Raw genomic sequence first — 19,742 nt, forward strand, 5'->3', positions numbered from 1 at the left:
TAATTTCAAGATGTTCGGCACAGTTTATGGGTACCTTGACTAATTTCAATGAGTATTTGTTACCTTCTTTGCAACTGTAAGTTAAGGCTTAAATAGATAAAGAAAAGTAGTATTATATTTTTATATTTACAAAAACTGAACACAAAATTTCATGATTCCCGAGCAATTTAATTATAAATTATTGTGGGAGAATGATTCCCATGCCACCAAGGCAAAGAATTTCTTCTCTAAATTAAGGCTTCATGGTCTAAATTTGTTCTCCCCACTATGTATGGATGAGTTTCTTGGATTCTTCGTCTACTTTTTACTTCAAAATGATCTTTTTTTCTTCTTTTATTGGTCAAAATATTTTAATGGATTTTACTTTCTGAGAAAAAAAAAAAACGGCCATCTAAAATTAAGTTTAGTTAATATATTTTTATCCAAGCCTTAATAAATATAATTATTTGGTTTAACCAAAATAGCAATATAATTATATGCTATGTATAAATTTGTATTTTCTTATTTAACGTGAAATTTACCTAAAATATCAGGTTACGTCTTTCTATGTGACCCACCCCTTAACATTATCTGTTATTATTCATATTTAGTGTTTATATTAATTCAATATTGTGATAAATTAGTGCAATTTTTGGTATAATAATCGAACGTAAATACGCTTTTACCGTAACTCAATATTTACTTCAACTAACAAGTAGTCAAGTATGATAAAAATTTACACGCACCCAGTACATACACCAAACTAATATTTTTTATCATGATTATGTAATTAAATTAAGTAAAATACATGTTGATTAATCATAGTTAAGTAACACGAATTTTAAATTCAAACGCATGACATGCATGTATTGACTTGATGTATACACCGGGGGCGTATAAGTTTTACTTGATAAAATAGTCAAGGTATACGGAAATCAAGATCAAATATTAAATTGACGTTTGATCATGAATATTATTAGCATTTTTTTGGAGTTTAGTTTTGAAAAACATGTTTGGCCATAAATTTTTTAAAAAATCCGAAATTTAACTTGAAAAACTCCAAAAACTTGTTTATAATTTTTTTATTCTACATTAATCACAAAAGTCCGAAAACAATTTTAATTTATATTCATAGTCAAACACTAGACCAACTCCAATTTCAACCCGTTTTCATGGAGAAATACACACTAAGGGCTCGTTTGGTACAAGTTGATAAGGAATAACTCATATTGTGATTAATTTTAAAATGAGCTTATCCCATGTTTGATTGGGTTAAAATGCATGAGAGAAATCATTCTGAGATTAATTATTCCAAAATTATAGATCTTAATCAGGAGGGAACCTAGGTTCAAAAATATGATGCTTCGGCACTCATTAAAAACGATGCAGAGCAAATATAATTATATAAAAAAAATGTATAAAAATTAATATAAGATGAAAAAAGCACACCCATGAAATCGAGAAGATAACTGAGTGTTTTGATTTTCGAACAAAACCTTAAAGTTATGAGTGTTAATATATGTGTCTGAACCTCCCGAACACCCGCGATCCTTAAATTTTGAGTCCACTACTGATCTTAATAGTGTAATAACTAATTCGGAAATAACTCATTTCCCGATCAAAATACTCCTACAATAACATACCTATTGTATTCCCACATAGTGGGGTCTGGAGAGACAGAGGCGGAATCAGAATTTCAAGTAAGGGGGTTTAATATTTAAAGAAAACTAAGTCGAAGGGGGTTCAACAATTAGTATAATCACATAAAAAATAATTTTAATCATATATAAATAGTATATTTTTGCACTGGGCCCGCGTCTGTGGAGAGGATAAGATTGTGTCCTAAATGAATAAAATTGTTCCAATGTAGTAGGAGTAGGAGTGGGAGGGAATTTGAAAACTACCAAACAAACCCACCCCTGGAATAAATTCTCTCTTTATGAGTAGGAAATTTCGTGGAAGCTCACTCTATGGACTCCTACTTAACAACCCCTCCATCCATCCATCCATCCATCCATCTCCTCATCTCTCTACCTAAATATGAAGCTGATCAAAAACTACTTTCCCAAAAATTTCTTGAAATCCAAAAAGAGATGTGGATCGAACCTATCCCGTTCCGATGACTCTACAACGACCTCCTCGTCTTCGACAAGCGTTCTACCAACCTCATCGAACGAGTGGTCGGATGTTGTTCAAGCGTTATCAGTGATAAGAAGGGAAAAGCTGGAGGCGATATTGAGTCGAGTTGGAGGTAAGTCCCCGCCGAGCGAGGAGGAACTGGGACTGTTGCTCAACGAATTAGAAGACAAGAGTGGTGATGGGTGGGTTACTCTAGAGGAGTTTGATGGCGGAGACATGAAAGATGCGTTTGATTTTTTCGACGAGGATCATGATGGGAAGATAACTGCAGAGGAATTGTTCAACGTGTTTAGAATGATGGGAGATGAAGGATGTACTTTAGAGGAATGTAAGGATATGATAGCAAGTGTAGATAAAAATGGTGATGGATTTGTATGTTTCGACGACTTTTGTCTTATGATGGAACAACAATCCGCCCATTAAAACTTATGCTATTATGGCCAAAAATTGCATCGGAGTTTCAACTTTTTCAGAAAGTTATGGGGATAAATTTCTTCATTTGTTTTTAGTCCATCATATATTTGGATTATTAATTACTTGCATAATATTGTTATTCTTTCGCCTCATTTTGTATGTGTAAACAGAGAAAATAACATATTACTTCTTTTGGAATTTATGATTATCGTATTACTACATGACAAATATTGTTTGTTGCCGTTTTGGATCGCAACATAAAAAAAAATCATCATTATATTAGTCTCAAATTTTATTTATTGGTTTAAAATAATAGTATTTGCATTTTACGGTTAGTAATATAATTTTTGGATCCTGTAAAAGTATTTGCCAATGAAAGTTGAAGACTCGACGATCAAATACCATTCTAAATCCAAATCGTCTATATTCCATTGATAATTATGATTATACAAACCAAATAAAAGACATTAATTAATTTTTAGCTCGATATTCGATATTTATATATTGAAATTAAATTTCATGATATTGTTCATCTTTCTAGTTGGTACATCATTGATTCATGTCCACATGCTAACATGTTCTATGTATACACCTAGGAGCAATTGCAATAATCTTGGAGAATATTTCAATTAATTATCATAACAATTGGTCTACCTAATCAATTTGTTTTTATAGGACCACATCCTCTTAATTACGTTACTTCTAATTAACTATACCGTTATTAACAATATTTTATTATTACCATGACTAAACATGCTGCCAACATACTCTGATAATATCATAACATGGTTTAATATTTTATTTTTTTCGATAATCATGATGTCCGGATTAACTTATGCGCGTATCTCGACTAATGTCATGTGCCTCGACGAAATAATAATAGTATAAGTGTTTATTTTTTGTTAAAGAACTTTTGTTAACTGTCTATTTTTTGTTACCTAAAGCACAACAAAGAAGAATTCAAGGATTATTGATAGTAAACATATTATTAAACAAAAATTAAAACAACACTATATTCAATTTTGGCAACCACTTTAATGGTAAATAATTAAACACATGAAAAGTCTCATAACAAAAAAGATTATAATTTGGAAAAAAAAGTCTTGTTTGGGCAACAAATAATTTAAGCAGCTGCAATCAACTGGAGTTCACGTTGGGATGGATAAGATTCCTTTGGCTTTTTAATCAGAGACATGGATATAGAAAAAAAAAATCTCATCCGGCATTACTTTCTGCTTAAATGTTTCTTATGTTGTGTGGATCTGAATCAGTTGAGACCTCATGAATATCGAATATCGAGTGTAAACCAAATTTTTTCTTATTTTTTGGATGAATGTTCACCTTCCATGAAACTTCATAGGAAGTTAGGACATGTTTAATTATAGGACAAAATGTCAGAAAAAATAATGTGGTCTGGACTTTTCTTTACCCAATGGATTGCAATTATAAGATAAAAGAAGTGACAGCTGCTAATATTGTATATTTTGGACTTTAGGTGAATCATTTTTCATGGAAATTGCTTCCCAATCTAGGTACTACAAAACATGTAGTAATAGATAATTGATCATATGGTTATTATTCTTCATCCTTAATAAGAGATCACATGTTCGTGTTCGATGATTAAAAAACTTAATATATGAAAGAGAACACTTTACGCATTGCATACTCTGAGGTAGATGTATGAACTGCGTATAGTTTATCCTTTCCTGGCCCTCAGTTTGTGAGAATATACTAAGTATGTACAAGTTGAACTCAAGATCAAATACATGCATGTAATTGGATAAAGCTATTTATGTTCATTGCATGTTGGTCTATGTATCCACTAGGTCAAATGGTATAGTGAGTTTTTAGAAAAAACAAAAGGGCATTTGGCTGACAAGTTGACACAATGATAACATATATGAACTAAAATCCAATCTATGCAATTTGCATATACTGTTTGTTTATAAAGCAACATTTGGAAATTTCACTCAAACTTACCAACTTGATAAAATTGATGTATAAAGAGGACTTCTCTTGTTTCAAGTCAACTTTTGCTATAGACTAAGTTGCGCGAATTCTTCATTTTCGATGTTGCACCCATGTCGGATTCATAAATTAGATCAGACACTATGTTGCAACCGTGTCGGATTGCTATAGACTAAGTTGCGCGAATTCCATTGCTGAGAGATACCCTCCGGATTCATCTAGGTAAACTTGAAGGACATGAAAGCGATATTAGCAACAAGAGGAGGGTGGGGGGAGCTGGCGCCCGAAGCCCCGGTGAACAGTGGAATAACTATGAAGGTCCTTAGGTAGTGAAATTCCTTGTCAGGTAAGTCCCGACCAGAGGTAATCCCTGACTTTGTCCGTGTCAACAAACAATTTGAAACACCTCGACTTTTGAATGCTAAGTACCAAATATGTCATACTAGAGGAGGGTGGTTGTACAAGTGTTTTAGTGATGACTTCTTTTTATATCCAAAACTGCTCCCAACTTCGAAGCATGATGAACAAGATTCTGCAGGTTCAAAAAAGGGCAGTCCGGTGCACTAAAGCTCCCGCTATGCACAGAGTCCTAGGAAGGAACCATCACAAGGGTGTATTGTACACAACCTGCCAGAGGTTGTTTCTAAGATTCTGCAGATTCGGTTGTTAAAAAACTTACCTTGAGGAAATATATGCAGTAAAACATGTAATCGACCACACAGCTTCGACTTAGTGGTGTATTTTCATTCTATAAATACTGTAGTTTACAGCATTCTTGATGTCACCGCAATGATAATGTCGGACATCAACTAATCAACATGCAAAAGAGAAGCATAATCAGTGTCTTGCAAAGTTAGTCTACCTAAGTATAATTCACTAATATGGTCGGAGCATAAAGGGATGCATCTCTTGTTCAAATTCTCATGTATAGCACCCATTCCCGGAACCCACTTACTTCGATCGAGCGGATCCAAATTAAGAAGATTCTGGAGTAACCTAATCCGGTAGACGGTAGTATCTCTTCTATCACAAAAATGAGCAGCGCAGCGGTAAGAGGGCTCATCTGTAGCTAATCTAATCAATGCCATCCCCAAAGAACCATCCACGGGCTTTGGATCAATGAGATCATTATCTCCCATCATTTTGACTTCCCTTTCGGTGGGAAAATGCACTTCTTCGACCCCATTGACATCAGAAACTTTCAGATCCTTGGTGTAATGTCTGATTGCTTCCTTCTTTGACGATTCATGCTTCTCCGCTAAAGTCAAGATGCACGAGAATCTTAAATGATAAGATACTATAATCTTCAATTTTTTGAAGTTATGACAGCAGCAAAAGAAATCAAGCCACCTTTTCCCAATACCAGCATACCACTTGATAATGTCAGTATCTTCTAGAACCATAAGAAAACTAATCGGCCTAGGACGACCCATATGATTTGTAAATCCAAACAGTTTGACTGCCTTCTTAACAATTTCTAACGGTGCCTCGACTTTTATGCATAATTTCGTCAGATCTGCCACCGTCTGGTCAGAGTACTTCCTTTCCTCTTCTTCCTCAGCTCTCTTTACTTGTTCCTCTAACATCCTTTTTGCTTTCACGGGATTTAAGTACCTGTCAACTTGCTCTTGAAAGTTATCATAAGCGTCCACAAGTTCACGAGGCAGTTGATCTCTTACACTTTTCAAAGAGAGGAAGTCACCAGCTGAGAGCATCCGGTGCCAGTCCCAACGATCATCGACAGATTCCAAATAGTCTTGCATTACTTCTTCACCCCAAGAATCAAAGATTTGGTTGACTTCACTTTCAATCTGGAAATCAGTTTTGACGCTATTGGCGCGCTTCATCTTCTTAAATACATGAGTGAATATCTTCATTCCCAATTTCTTCCTATTAGTCTCTTTAGCATTTCTCAACTCTAAAGCTTTAACTTCTTTCTGTCTTCGGTACTTTTTCCTCGCTCTAATCGCCTTTGGTGACATAGGAGGATGCAAGACAGACGGCTTAACTGCCTGAAGCTCCATCCCCAAAAACTCTATCTTCTCAGAAGTAGCACTATGAATAACAGTCTTAACCTTATCAACACCGAATTCCATATTCTTCTCAACATTCTGCACAAGCCTACTCTTCAAATCCATAGTCATAATCTTCGTCCCCGACGTGATAACCAATATCTCATCCAAATATCTAACCGCATATATCTTCAACGGCTTAAAAAAAGCATTCCCCGAATACCCCTCACCGAATTCATTAGCATCAACTCTCGGATTCTCCCTACTCGTTTTAAGCCTTAGTTCTTGAATTTCCTTATCGAAACTATTAAAGTAAACGTTAATCAAAATCGAACTCAAACCACATTCTTGAGGAAACCCCCTACCTAAACAAACCCCACCCAATTCAATACTCACTATTCCACACTCAAACAACCTTCTTATCAAACCAATCAATGCCTCATCACTAATTTTCTCCTCCATAACCTTACACAACTTATCAACATGCTTATTCTCAAACTTTGCAGGATTCAAACAAACAGTAAACCACCAAGTGGGATTCTCAACAGAGTTCTTAAGATAACGAATTGCGGTGTGTCTACCCATATCAGTCCTCCCACCATAACAAAATGTCATAAACCTATCATCATATATACATTCAAGAACCATTCTAACAGCTTCAATAACAACTTTAAGCTTCAAATTAGGCAGAACAAGTGATTTACCTTCAATAAAGATGCAACCTTTGACATCAAATTGGTTTGTTGAGAGCTGAAAGGAGAGTTGTTGAAGTGAGAGAAAATGGGTTGATACAAAATCAAGATTGAGGGTATTCTTGTTTTTGTCATGATTATGGGGTTTGAGATTGTGGCAAGATGTGAGGAGGAAAGTGGGTAAAGAGATGACTTTTTGGAGGAGGTTGTGGAACTTGCCATGGTGATAATGGGAGAGGATGAGGTTGTTGATGTCTAATTGAGAAAGGGGTCTTGTGGGGTTATGGGGAAGGGTTGAAAGGTGGAGTTTTGGAAGTGGGAAAAGGGTAATCTTGGGAGGGAAGTGAAGTTTGGTTCTTCTCAAAGTGAAGAGCATTGAAGCTATGTGTCTGAACTTCTGATGACTGACTTTCACTTCTGACTGATTCTGAGGTTCTAGTTTGAGGTTTTGCTTGGGTGGGGGTTGTGGGTGGGTTGAAAGAGTTATTTTAAGATTTTCATTCTAAATAATTTGTTGATAAATGAAAATTAAGGATTTTTTTTTATTTTTTTTTTTACAATTTACACTTGATATTTTATGTTGTATTTGAGTTTACATTAATTTTAGGTCAAAGTTCAGACAAAGATTAAAGATTAAAGATTAAAGATTAATTAGGGTTATATGAGTCAAATTATTTTAATAATTGTATAAAGTTTTATCGTGACAATTAAAACAAAACAAAAGAAGTACTTTATAGTGTGATACATGGTTAAAAAGGAAAGCACTTTTTATGATGGTGTTTTCTCTTTTATCTTTTGGGATGTTTGATGGAAAGGAAGGAGGCAAGTAAGTGTGAGATAAGTAAATTTTAATCGGTATAAAATTGGATAAGTTTTTATTTTTTTAAAAAAAATTCGTTATATGTAGATATACATCACATTAAATTTTATTCATAATATATCGATGTAGAAGTATTCTTGACACACAATGAATCTAGGTTAAGTTTCTTTTCATTAAATTTAAGATTAACCTTAGTGACAATATATCCTAAATACAGTGTACCATATCATCTCTTCATATTAAATTTATGTAATTTGTAACCTTTTTTGTTTTGAATATTTTGGACACAAAATCAAAATAGACTCTAGTCACACTTTAATTAACTTTCTTTTTTTTTTTTTTTTTTGCAAAATACCAAAAGAAAAAAGTCAAATAAAAAGATTTGCTTGATTAACACTACATCTTATTCCAAAAAAATTGATTCTCAATTAAAGTAAATATATGTCTTTATTTAAAGCACCCAAATATATGACACTTTAACATTTATTCTTTACCATGGAAGCAAGGCTTATATTATTCCTTAATAATAATCCTTTAAAAATGTTGCCTCCTTCATGAACCATTGTCAAATTAAACATCTAAGTACCACAATTCCTAATCCTAATACTGGTATGTTTTGTATTAATTCTTCTATGCCAATATTATTTTTTTCACTCTCATTATATATTATAAACATCTTGTATAATCGTTCGCATTAAATCTATTATTTTCTTTCTTCTAATATTTGCAAATTAATTTTTAATCATTCACTCGTAATAAAACACTCTCGTTAGGATGTTTGTTTACCATAATGGAAATGGAATGTCTAGGCATGTTTATTACTACGAGGATTTAAATTATATAAATTGATAGTAGAAATAGTTTTAATAAATGCGATAGTCAATTAACTAGAGAAAATTTGGCTATTAAGCTTCTTTAAGTTTTCAATTAGCAAAATGACCTACTTCTATTTTCTCATATGTTGGATAGATAATCGATATCCATATATTGGTCGGATCGATAATCGATCTGTTGGGTTGATAATCGATCTGTCCATATATTGGTCAGATTGATAATCAATCGGTCGAATAGATAATAGATCCGTCTAAAAAATAAGTCATTTCCATAAAAAAAACACTTGTAGTTTATTTAATTAAAAAGAAGACTTGAAAAGATGATTTAACAAAACATTCCAATTAACTACCAATCAATATCTAATTATCATATAATTTCACTTCTTATTACTACTTATGAGTAACCTAATAGTGTAAATATTATTTTAAACTCTAGAAGAAGTGCATGCTCCGATGTGAGGATTCTTGTTGGTTTAACATGTGATAATAACATAAGCTATATGATTCTGTAAATATTTTCAGTTAAGAGTTTGTTAACCGAATTTTTATTAATCCGGCCCTGAAACGTTCGCGGTGCGACTCATGTTTGTGATTTTTTGTGGGGTCTATGGTGATGGCGGAGGGTTTCCATGTAAAATTTGTGTGTGCTCTTTTTGTTTTCTTTCATTTTGTGGTATGCTAATTCCTGTCTCTATATCGTTGATCATGATGCATGAAACTTAAACTCGATCGACTAATAATGTTTGTTTCTTGAATTAGGGAAGTATAAAGAAAATGACATTAAAATCTAAAATGGTGGACATTAAAGTGTCAAGACAATCAACTATATCAAGAAGACGTCAAATACCAAAAGTTCCATTATTCATGAGAATTGAAAATCAGAAAAGTGATGACTATGATCCTAAAGTTGTTTCATTAGGACCTTATCACCATGGAAAGTTAGAACTAAATTTTGTTGAAGATTTCAAGCCAAAAGCTCTAGAAATGTTCATTCATGGAAGTGACAAAAATGAAGACTTCTTCCTTGAAGAAATTCAAAGGGAGATTGATGATTTTAAAAGTTGTTACCTCGATGAATTCGCGAATAAGTATAGCGACTATGAATTTGCGCGAATGATGCTCCTTGACGCGTGTTTCATACTGAATGATATCGAGATATCAACAAGGTGTACACCAGATTCCGCTTCTAAACAGAGCAACACTATCAAGCATCTCGGCATTGCAGTTTATTTGATCACTAGACGCGACTTATACTTGCTCGAAAATCAGGTATTTATGTCAGTTGAAGCCCTTTTTAGTGTCAAAATCAATCACTGCTAAAAACACGTGAATTTTCATGAAGGTACCTTTTCGAGTTCTCAAACTCCTGGTTAAGTTGAGATATGGCGACGATCAAGGTAGTGTCTTTCATCCATTTGAAGAGAAGGTAAAAAGCTATTGCTCACAAATGTTTTTCAATAAGCAAGAGGAGATCAAAACACAAGAAAACGCGGTAACTGAGACAGAACCGCCTCACCTTCTTGAAGTTTTTCGTAAAGTACTTGTCCATGGCACTGACGATGATGTCAGACAACCGCGTAGTAGCTATGACTTTCGCGGTTTTTGGAGGAGAAAATATGCAGTACACAAACCAGCATTGCTCACAAATGTGTTTTGTTCAGTGATGGATTTGAAATCAAAAGGGATACATTTTAGACCAAGTGGTATTGATTCACTAAAAGGTGTGAGATTTACATCTCATTATTACTATGCAAAACTAAAACTCCCATGTTGGTATGTTTCAACATACACTAAAGTATTCTTCATGAACATGATAGCATACGAATTGTGTCCGAATGGTCCAGTTGATAGAGCAGTTGTATCATACATAAACTTCATGAAATCACTAGTGATAACAGCAAATGATGTGAAAGAATTGAGAGAACAAAGGATAATATTCAACACATTGGGCAGTGATGAAGAGGTTGTACAAGTTTACAAAGGATTAAAAACATATGAGGCAGATGATCCATTACTTTTCAAGAAAGTGAAGAGGAATATTCAACAACATTATAATAGCAAAGCGAAGACATGGATTGCTGAATTAATTGATACATATTTTAATAGTCCATGGTCTTTAATGGCTTTGGTTATTACTGTTTTTCTTACTTTCTTGACTGTTGTTCAGACTTATTATGGCAGCCCATTTTATCATTCTTCATGATCATGAATGATATATATAATAACAACAACTATTTATTTCGTGTAATTTTATCAGTGGAGTTTCAGAAAGATGATGTATACGTTGTTTTACAAGCAGAGAGGTTGTTTTTGCTTATTTTTTTATATTTATTTCAGATTTTCCTCCCTCACGATCTGCTTATTATAGCAAAGTGTTAAAACTATCGTTAGACAGGCTATAATAAATTCTTTAAATGACTTGATTATAAGAAAAATAACCGGAAAAAGAAAAAACGATAGAATTTGCCTTTGAACTGTGCGAATGATCTAAACTTAACATTTTATTATTGTCAGCGTGACTGAAAACACTCTAAACGGCGTCACAATTTAATTTTAGAACTTCTATTTCATCATTAATGACATAATAATTTTATAGTAACAAAAATATTTACGACATATATAAATTATAAATTTTAAATTTTCTTTTTTCTATTTTAAAGTTCAGATATGCAATCAAACGAGAAAATAAAATCTCTTCATCTCTTATAATCTTAAGAGGAGAAAACAATCTTTTAAAACTCTTATATAAAAAAAATTATTTGCAATCTAATCAAATACCATCACATAAATTAAGAACGACAATAATACAGAACAAGGGTCTTCGGTTTATTGCCTTTTACAGAAACCTTGAAAAAAGGAAATATAAATATGTAGCAATCATTAAGACAAAAAAAATAAAATTCACTCTTCACTTCCCTGTAGCCATTTTCTTGATTAACCCCTTTACAAATTATCAATTTTTAATTCATACACAGATCCAAGATTTAGAATATATCAATATTTTAATAAAATTCTTTCATGTTACATGTCAAAAAGGCAAAATTTTTTTTTTTCATAATCGTAATGTCCGAGCAAGCTCTGTGCACCTCAACTAAATCAATGGGATAAAAAAAAATTGAATTTTTTTGAACCCCATTTCAAAGAGTTAGAGAGAAATCAGTATAATTTTTCACACAGAAAAGGGGAAAATGGGTGGTGGATCTTGGATAAATATGAGGGCATTTGATTGGAATACAGGGCAAACAATAATTCTTGTTCTTTTGTTAATGGTGGGATCTTTTTATACTGGTACACTTTTTGGAAAAAACCAATCTTTATATGTACCTCAGCAAGAACAACAACAGCTTGGACAGCAAGAAGAATTGTCTATTGCTTCCAATTATAGTGATTCAGAATCTATCTCTGGTTAGTATTCTTTTTTGTCTATTTTTTTGAACATGTAATAAAGTTTGAATCTTTGAGTGTTAGTTATAGGGAATCTTTGTTGTAGTGTTGTTGAGTTTATTTTTTTGTCTGGTTAATGTTAGAGTGGGTTAGAGTTTCACATTGGTTGGGGAATGGACTGACGGTTTGCTTATATGAACTTAGGCCATCCTCCCCTCGTGAGCGTTGGGTCAGACCAAAGTGTCATATTGGTACATGGTATATGTCCTGGGTGTGAAGGGGGTGTTAGTGTGGGTTAGAGTCCCATATTGGTTAGGAAATGGATGGGTGGTTTGCTTATATGGATTTAGGCAATCCTCCTGTCATGAGCTACCCTTTGAGTTTGAGTTAGACCCAAGTGTCATATTGTTACATGGTATGTCTTGGGCGTGAAGGGGGTGTTAGAGTCTCACATTGGTTAGGGATGGACGGGTGGTTTATTTATAAGGACTTAGACAATCGTCCCCTCGTGAGCTAGCTTTTGGGGTTGAGTTAGTCCCAAATGCCGCGTATCTTTACGGCTAATAACAGGAAGAGGAAAATCCTTTAGAGTTGCTTTAAGAAATTGGTGATCTTTGTTTTCCCTTTTGGTAAGTGAGAATGGATAAGCTTTTGAATTTTCAATCTGGGTGGATAAATTGGATAGGGATATGATAATTAAGGGCTGTTTTGTTTTTTTTATTCGAGTGTTAGAAAATCGTAAATTAGAAAAAACTAATCTTTATCATTGTTATTTACGGTTTTAGGCAAGTAAATCATGGTTGATTTTTATTTAGTTGGTATTAGACAGAACTGAAGGTAGCTTACTCTGGTGAATTCGAGTAAATGTTGTGCGTTGCTTATACAGGAAAGACAATGAGGGATGTTAATGGCTTAGCTTCTATTTTCGCTAAGTGGTTTGGTAGACATTGCAAATTTAGCAAAGACAATTTTGTGGTCCAAAAACGAACCATGTTCAGTGGAGTCGGATAACTAGTTGTTGATTATGTTGTGCCAATAGGACCACAAGTGATCTTCCTTGGCAATTTCTCATATTGCGAACTCTGGTACTGAGCAATTTAATGGCAAGACCAGACTGTCCCTTGGATAGGTGTGGGATCAAAGTCGTCCTTCACACAGAGTTTTCATTTTCAAATGTTTCTTTGCTTTCCTTGGGAGACACATAAAAGTGGCGGATACTGGTGTAGTTGTTCCAGTTATATTGTCAATTGATTCAATAAAATAGGATAAAGAAAATAAAGTATGTAATTGAATTGGTGAAAGATAGCGACCACTGTGGTATGTGTAACGTTTTTGCTAATTGGTATCAGATGTTAGGCTTTAGCGCGTCCTCAAGAAAAGAGATTTGTATTATGACTTCAGATATTCGTTCGTAATCCTCAAACATAGAGTGGAATATTCCGTTACAAGCTGGAAGTTAAGCACACTGATCAATAGGAAAAAGATACTTTAACTTAAAAAGCTTATAATACCCCTTCAAAGATGGTTCTGCTGTTTCACGAACTGGGATCTAGGTAACAGATGAATGTTATTTCTGCGGATTGACTGCAACTCAAAGAAAAAAAACAGTAACATATTTTTGGTCATGAAATTCTGCTCAATAGTTGATACCGATTCGTTATTTGTTTTGGTAGATTCCACAAATTCTTTACTGAATAGGGATTTGATAAATCCTTTCACATAGATGTTCTTTTGCATTTTATGGTAGAATCGTTTAAGTAGAAGTTCTTTTCCACGAAGTGGATTTTTCTATAAGCTGATTGTGGTATAAGAATATGTTAAATAGCAGTCTAGTGTCCTATTGGTCAGTGAAGTGGCATGACAAATCTCAGCATAAAAAATTTGTAGCAGGCAATATTTTTCCATTTTCCTAAGTCTTGGTGGGTAGAGTTACTCGATATCTGCGCTGGTGAGAGCTAGCATTATGACACTTGGATTTTGGGATAAGTTCATGTGCTATTTTGTTCAACCATTGCTGAGTGCCAAAAATATTTAAGAGTTCAATGACTAGTAAAAAACAAATGAGAAAGGCAGGCTAGTTTCCCTTCATTTGGTTATAACTCGCAAGATTACATTGCATATGAACTAGGTCCAAGTATAACTTCTTAGAAATCTGAGCTGCTTGCCATGCTAATTACTGTTTCTAGTCCAGTAGTTCCACATAATAAAAATCCTTAACATGGGCAACCTTTTCACATATTGCGGTAATAATAGACCCTTCATATCATGGACATAATATGGCTTCTGAGCCTGTGATGTGACATCTATTCTAAAATAACCTTAACAGTCTTGTGACGAGTGACGAGGATTTTTCCATTCTGTTATATTTATTGCTGCCAATTTTCTCTTCATCATGAGGTACATACTGCAGTTCCCTCAAGAAACTGAGAGGCAGACTATACGGCTGTTGAACTCTGTTCCTTTTGATCTTTACCATTCTGCTTTCCTTACTGTCATTTTTTTATGCACCACAATGAATTTTGGGGAGTGGGCTTTTGTTTGGGGGGAGGGGGGTGGGGAGTCAGGTCTTGACACTCTTTTATTTTGCTCCTTCATATTTTATTGAGTTTCAGATAATTTGTTCTGATCCATATTATTCATGCAGGTGCTTTGAAGTTTGAAAACAAGGTGTCTCTTTCGTATCGAGTGATACCATTGAAAATCCCTGAAACAGGAGTAAATGTTTGTCCTTTGAAATTTAATGAGTATATCCCATGTCATGACTTGCCTTATATTAAAGAGCTAATGCCAAAACTAGATCTTTCAAGGAAAGAAGAGTTGGAGAGGCATTGTCCTCCACCTGATAGGCGCTTGTTTTGTTTGGTTCCACCTCCAACTGATTATAAGATACCAATAAGGTGGCCCATTAGCAGGGACTATGTATGGCGGAGCAATGTGAACCATACACGTCTTGCAGAGGTAAAAGGTGGACAAAATTGGGTGCACGAGAAGGGTCAACTTTGGTGGTTTCCAGGCGGTGGAACTCATTTCAAGCATGGGGCATCCGAGTATATTGAGAGGTATGCGTGGTCTCTTTTGTCTTTCACATTCCACCTGTCAGTCTTGAACTTGAAGCTCTTTGAGAATTCATTTTCTTCTGTCAAGAGCATATAAAAAAATCGATCTGAAATTTATGATGGCTTTCCTCTGCCTGAGCATTAGTGGTAGCGTTACCCAATACTTGGACTGGTGTAGGGAAACTCAGTACCTAGTGTAATAGTCATGGTAAAAAATAAGTAACTACCCAAGAAAATCATCTCTTTTCACTTGCCAAGACCAAAAAAAAAAAAAGAAATTTTCTATGCTTTAATGTTTCTAAAGTTATCCAAGAGGATATTTCTGTACATAAAAGGTCGAATTAATCTCTTACTTTGGTTAAAGGCCCTTTTTCTGAGAAAGGAGCGTAGGAATGAAATAAAATAAATCGTAATTGTACTAACAACACCCTTTTAAAATGAAAATTGAAAAATGCAACTTTCATATCTTATATTCACCTTTTGTTTTCTTGATGATATTTGTTTACAGACTCCATCCAAATTCGGAAAGAATCGATTCTACTTTATTTATCTGAAAGTTGTTTACAGACTCTTATCAAATCTGTCACTCGTGATATTCATCTATTTCTTCTTAGATTTGAGTTAGTGTAAATCTTGTTTACCTACGCGTTTATGTATGTCATTTCTTCACTGCAGGTTAGGAAATATGACAACGAATGAGAGAGGTGACTTACGAACTGCAGGGGTATTTCAAGTGCTTGATGTTGGTTGCGGTGTTGCCAGTTTCTCTGCCTATCTTCTTCCTTTAAGTATAGAAACAATGTCTTTTGCTCCCAAAGATGGTCATGAGAACCAAATTCAGTTTGCTTTGGAACGAGGAATTGGTGCAACAATATCTGCTATAGCAACTAAGCAGCTGCCGTATCCTAGCAACTCTTTTGAGATGGTGCATTGTTCCAGATGTCGAGTTGATTGGCATGAAAATGGTGAGATTATGTTCATTATGTAGGAAAATCTTAAATTTATGTGTTTCTGCTAGGTGTTCTCTCTTTGTTATAAACTCTGGGACTTTTAGTGAATATTTGGCTTCCTACATCTTGAACATTCATTACTGAAACGACATTTAAATTCTCAAAAATTGTACTTTCGGAATCCGTTATCATGTACGAAACAAAGCTAACTTACCTTCACAAAACAAGTCCTTGTAATTCAAGCACTCTTCGGATTTTCTCGAAGATTCTTGTCCTCTGGGCATCGTACAGCATTCATGTGATTTTGAAAGTGAAAGTCCATTGTTTCCCTCTCATACTACTCTGCACATTTAGCTCCTCTTAATAGTCTCGAAACTCTTAAATAATTCTACATATCGTTTACCTAAGGAACTCTCATGACTATTAATCTCGTCATAGCTTTAGTCTCGGACTAAGACATGACTGTTTCCGTAAGGTGAAAAGAAGGAAGTTATGTGATATACCTTTTTCATATGGCATGACCACATGGTTTGCATTCCCTCATGATGTCGTTAATGATACTATTCTTGACAACTGAACAGTCTACATGAGATTCATGGGAATTCTTTTGTAGCCCTGCGTGTCGCGTAGAAGTGGTAAATTTTGATTTGAATAAAAAGGTCCATGCTTTTATTTTTTTTCTTGGGTGTTGGTGCAGATGGTATTCTACTCAAGGAAGTGAACCGCCTATTAAGATCAGATGGATACTTCGTCTATTCGGCTCCACCCGCTTATAAAAAAGATAAGGATTTTCCACAGATATGGGACAAATTAGTACATCTGACTTCTGGAATGTGCTGGAAGCTCATTGCACGGGAAGTTCAAACAGCTATTTGGATTAAGCAAGAAAATAATTCATGTCTCCAGCATAATGCAGCGGAGAAACTCGTAAACATATGTGATTCTGAGGATGATTTTAAACCATCATGGAAAACACCTCTGAGGAACTGTATTACGTTAAGTGACACATCATCTACTACAAAGAAACTACCCCCTCGGCCACAACGTCTTTCAGAGTATTCACAAAGTCTTAGTCGGCTAGGTTTGTGAAATTCTATTCCTTGGTGCTGTTATATTGATGGATCGACTTTCCTGTTCGCCAGTTTAGTTTTTGCAACAATCTTAAAATGGCTGAAAATGTATACAATATAAAGTTTATATTCTGCCAAATAAATCTCTTAAAAATTCCCTTACAGATTAATAATAATGAGTAGGAAAACACCCTTCATTTAATATAAGTGTATTAGCCGTGACATGTTGTAATCTGTTCGCTGCAGGTATTGATCGAGAAAAGTTCTTAGCGGATACAATCTATTGGCAAGATCAAGTTCGCCATTACTGGAGACTAATGGATGTAGAGGAGAAAGAAATACGTAATGTAATGGACATGAGTGCTTCCCTTGGTGGATTTGCTGTCGCCCTCAGTACATGGCCGGTTTGGGTGATGAATGTAGTTCCTGTAACAATGAACAACACCCTTTCTGCCGTTTATGATCGAGGTCTTATAGGCACTTTTCATGACTGGTAAGGTATTACGAATTGGTTAATACCTTATAAAGTTCTGGATAAGAAGGCACTATAACGATTGGTTTTTGTAGGTGTGAGCCATTCTCCACATACCCACGCTCTTATGATTTGTTGCATGCCAATAATCTTCTCTCTCACTATAAAGGTCGTGAAGAAGGTTGTTTGCTTGAGGACATTATGCTGGAAATGGATCGTATGCTACGACCTCAGGTAAGCATATTTCGTTCAGAATTTGATGCTTGTGAGACGACTACAAAATGTCAATCAATTCATAATTGGTGCTCGTTTATGGTCCTCGCAGTAGATTCTTCTCTTTGGTGAAAGATCTACTAAGCTAGTTACATCACATGGTTAGAAGTTCCTTGAAAACATGTACACTCATTCGAGCTAATAATATTTGGATGAAACTGACCTGTTGTTCTTATCCACGATCATTGGGACACTGAAAACACAATGTTCCCTTGAAAGCTATATTGCTCGGACTCTTGAAAGATGTTGACGGTTGCATTTGGATTCTCCAAAAATAGTGCAATTTTTAAGAAATTGACTCGTAAGTGCGGTAACATTTTTGAAGAGTTTGAGCAACATAGCTCGAAAGGGTACTGCTACATTAGATTGGAACAATGACAATCATCTAAGTAGTTTCCGTCTAATGTACATATACACGGAGTGCTCATATGACATCCATGCCTATATCGCACATTTCAGCTACGATCAAACTACTCAAGTTTTCATCAATAACTGATATGCAGGGATTCATCATTATCAGAGACGAAGAATCCATCACATCGCGAATACAAAATCTTGCATCGAGATTCCTCTGGGACGTCCAATTACATTATCTAGAAGATGATTGGAGAAAAACCGGTCCTGTGTTATTTTGCAGGAAAAGATTTTGGGCCATTGCTTAAGTCAATTTCTTTCATCAATCTGCAAAATACCAGTATGTACTCTTTCTTGTTGAGTAACATAAGTTGTAAAATTTATATGAGAAATCAACTATATGCTACTGTTGTAACTATAAAGTATTAGAAATGCAAAATCTTAGTTCTTTGCAATTACTCTTATTTTCATGTGCCTTCTTATCGGCAGCGGCGGAGCTAGGATTTTTACTAAGGGGGTTCAGAAATGAACATACGAACTAGCCGAAGAGGATTAAACATCTACTAGAGATACATAAAAAATAATTTTAACCTTACATAAATAGTATAATTTTTTGTCGAAGGGGGTTCGGATGAATCTCCTTGACCAAGGTGGCTTCGCCACTGCTTATCGGGTTCATCCAAATCCTACTTTCGCGGTCCGCAATTGCTTCTTACGACTAATTTGTCTTTTGTTTTGGTTTAATCATCAGGTATCTAAATCTATTCGGCCTTGACTAATTTGAATTCGCGCTTTGTAGACTCATTATAACAAACAAGGGTTGTGAATGTCGATGGAACTCGTAGGGTTTTTCCATCATTAATCAAAGATCACGAGTTGAATTTCAAGTTATACAGAAATCATATTGGAGCATTTTTTTCTTTACATGGTTCTTACAAGACGTGTATTCGATTTAATCTGATTTCAATGCAAGTATGACATATATATCGGGAGAAAATTATATTACCAACGAACACTAGAATTAACTACAAACTTCATTGCTAAATTGTTCTGAGCTAACAAATCTTTTAATAATTTGTCATTAAATATATCGGGCGAAAAACTTATATTACCAACGAACACTAGAATTAACTGCAAACTTCATTGCTAAATTGTTCAGAGCTAACAAATCTTTTAATAATTTGTCATTAAATAAGATTAACGATGAATTTTACTGTTTATCTACAATATTTGTCCGTCGGTAATTTCTATTCTTTTGGTGGCGTTATAAGAGAGAGCGAACTCCTACGCTATTTAATAAAAAGTTACGGCTGAGTTTTGAATATG

At 34.5% G+C, this 19,742-nt stretch overlaps 4 protein-coding genes across 6 annotated transcripts; 3 read left to right on the forward strand and 1 right to left on the reverse strand.

The window, feature by feature from the left end:
- Positions 1–1,848: 1,848 nt before the first annotated feature.
- Positions 1,849–2,631, forward strand: LOC107872239 (probable calcium-binding protein CML35). Its single transcript, XM_016719005.2, has one exon. It carries the CDS (start codon positions 2,020–2,022, stop codon positions 2,539–2,541), a length of 522 nt encoding a protein of 173 aa, XP_016574491.2. The 5' UTR covers positions 1,849–2,019; the 3' UTR covers positions 2,542–2,631.
- Positions 2,632–5,193: 2,562 nt separating this feature from the next.
- LOC107869985 (nuclear intron maturase 3, mitochondrial) lies at positions 5,194–7,835 on the reverse strand. Of its 2 annotated transcripts, XM_016716354.2 has the most exons (2): positions 7,217–7,625; positions 5,194–7,131 (listed from the first exon to the last, which is right to left on the reverse strand). In XM_016716354.2, exon 2 carries the CDS (start codon positions 7,125–7,127, stop codon positions 5,310–5,312), a length of 1,818 nt encoding a protein of 605 aa, XP_016571840.1. In that variant the 5' UTR covers positions 7,128–7,131; positions 7,217–7,625; the 3' UTR covers positions 5,194–5,309. The 2 variants fall into 2 exon arrangements, with proteins under 2 accessions (XP_016571840.1, XP_016571839.1); XM_016716353.2 differs by having other exon boundaries at positions 5,194–7,835.
- Positions 7,836–8,500: 665 nt separating this feature from the next.
- Positions 8,501–11,105, forward strand: LOC107872238 (UPF0481 protein At3g47200). The gene is made up of 3 exons (XM_016719004.2): positions 8,501–8,633; positions 9,617–10,126; positions 10,200–11,105. The coding sequence occupies exons 2-3, from the start codon at positions 9,632–9,634 to the stop codon at positions 11,058–11,060; spliced, it is 1,356 nt and encodes a 451-aa protein (XP_016574490.1). The 5' UTR covers positions 8,501–8,633; positions 9,617–9,631; the 3' UTR covers positions 11,061–11,105.
- Positions 11,106–11,675: 570 nt separating this feature from the next.
- LOC107869984 (probable methyltransferase PMT6) lies at positions 11,676–19,425 on the forward strand. 2 transcript variants are annotated; one of them, XM_016716352.2, is made up of 8 exons: positions 11,721–12,262; positions 14,886–15,300; positions 15,973–16,262; positions 16,945–17,328; positions 17,564–17,810; positions 17,885–18,023; positions 18,566–18,756; positions 19,168–19,425. In XM_016716352.2, the coding sequence occupies exons 1-7, from the start codon at positions 12,046–12,048 to the stop codon at positions 18,722–18,724; spliced, it is 1,851 nt and encodes a 616-aa protein (XP_016571838.1). In that variant the 5' UTR covers positions 11,721–12,045; the 3' UTR covers positions 18,725–18,756; positions 19,168–19,425. The 2 variants fall into 2 exon arrangements, with proteins under 2 accessions (XP_016571837.1, XP_016571838.1); XM_016716351.2 differs by lacking the exon at positions 19,168–19,425 and having other exon boundaries at positions 11,676–12,262; positions 18,566–18,871.
- The last annotated feature ends 317 nt before the right edge of the window (positions 19,426–19,742 follow it).

The sequence above is a fragment of the Capsicum annuum genome, chromosome 5 (genome assembly GCF_002878395.1).
Source record: "Capsicum annuum cultivar UCD-10X-F1 chromosome 5, UCD10Xv1.1, whole genome shotgun sequence".
Taxonomy (NCBI): domain Eukaryota; kingdom Viridiplantae; phylum Streptophyta; class Magnoliopsida; order Solanales; family Solanaceae; genus Capsicum; species Capsicum annuum.

What these genes read in the sequence shown, in the direction of transcription:
- LOC107872239 (XM_016719005.2), top strand. Translation starts at nt 2,020, where the DNA reads ATGAAGCTGATCAAAAACTACTTTCCCAAAAATTTCTTGAAATCCAAA.
- LOC107869985 (XM_016716353.2), bottom strand. Translation starts at nt 7,580, where the DNA reads ATGCTCTTCACTTTGAGAAGAACCAAACTTCACTTCCCTCCCAAGATT.
- LOC107872238 (XM_016719004.2), top strand. Translation starts at nt 9,632, where the DNA reads ATGACATTAAAATCTAAAATGGTGGACATTAAAGTGTCAAGACAATCA. An exon ending in TATACTTGCTCGAAAATCAG is followed by an intron (nt 10,127 to 10,199) that starts GTATTTATGTCA and finishes ATTTTCATGAAG; the next exon opens with GTACCTTTTCGAGTTCTCAA.
- LOC107869984 (XM_016716351.2), top strand. Translation starts at nt 12,046, where the DNA reads ATGGGTGGTGGATCTTGGATAAATATGAGGGCATTTGATTGGAATACA. An exon ending in ATAGGCACTTTTCATGACTG is followed by an intron (nt 17,811 to 17,884) that starts GTAAGGTATTAC and finishes TGGTTTTTGTAG; the next exon opens with GTGTGAGCCATTCTCCACAT. An exon ending in ATCGTATGCTACGACCTCAG is followed by an intron (nt 18,024 to 18,565) that starts GTAAGCATATTT and finishes ACTGATATGCAG; the next exon opens with GGATTCATCATTATCAGAGA.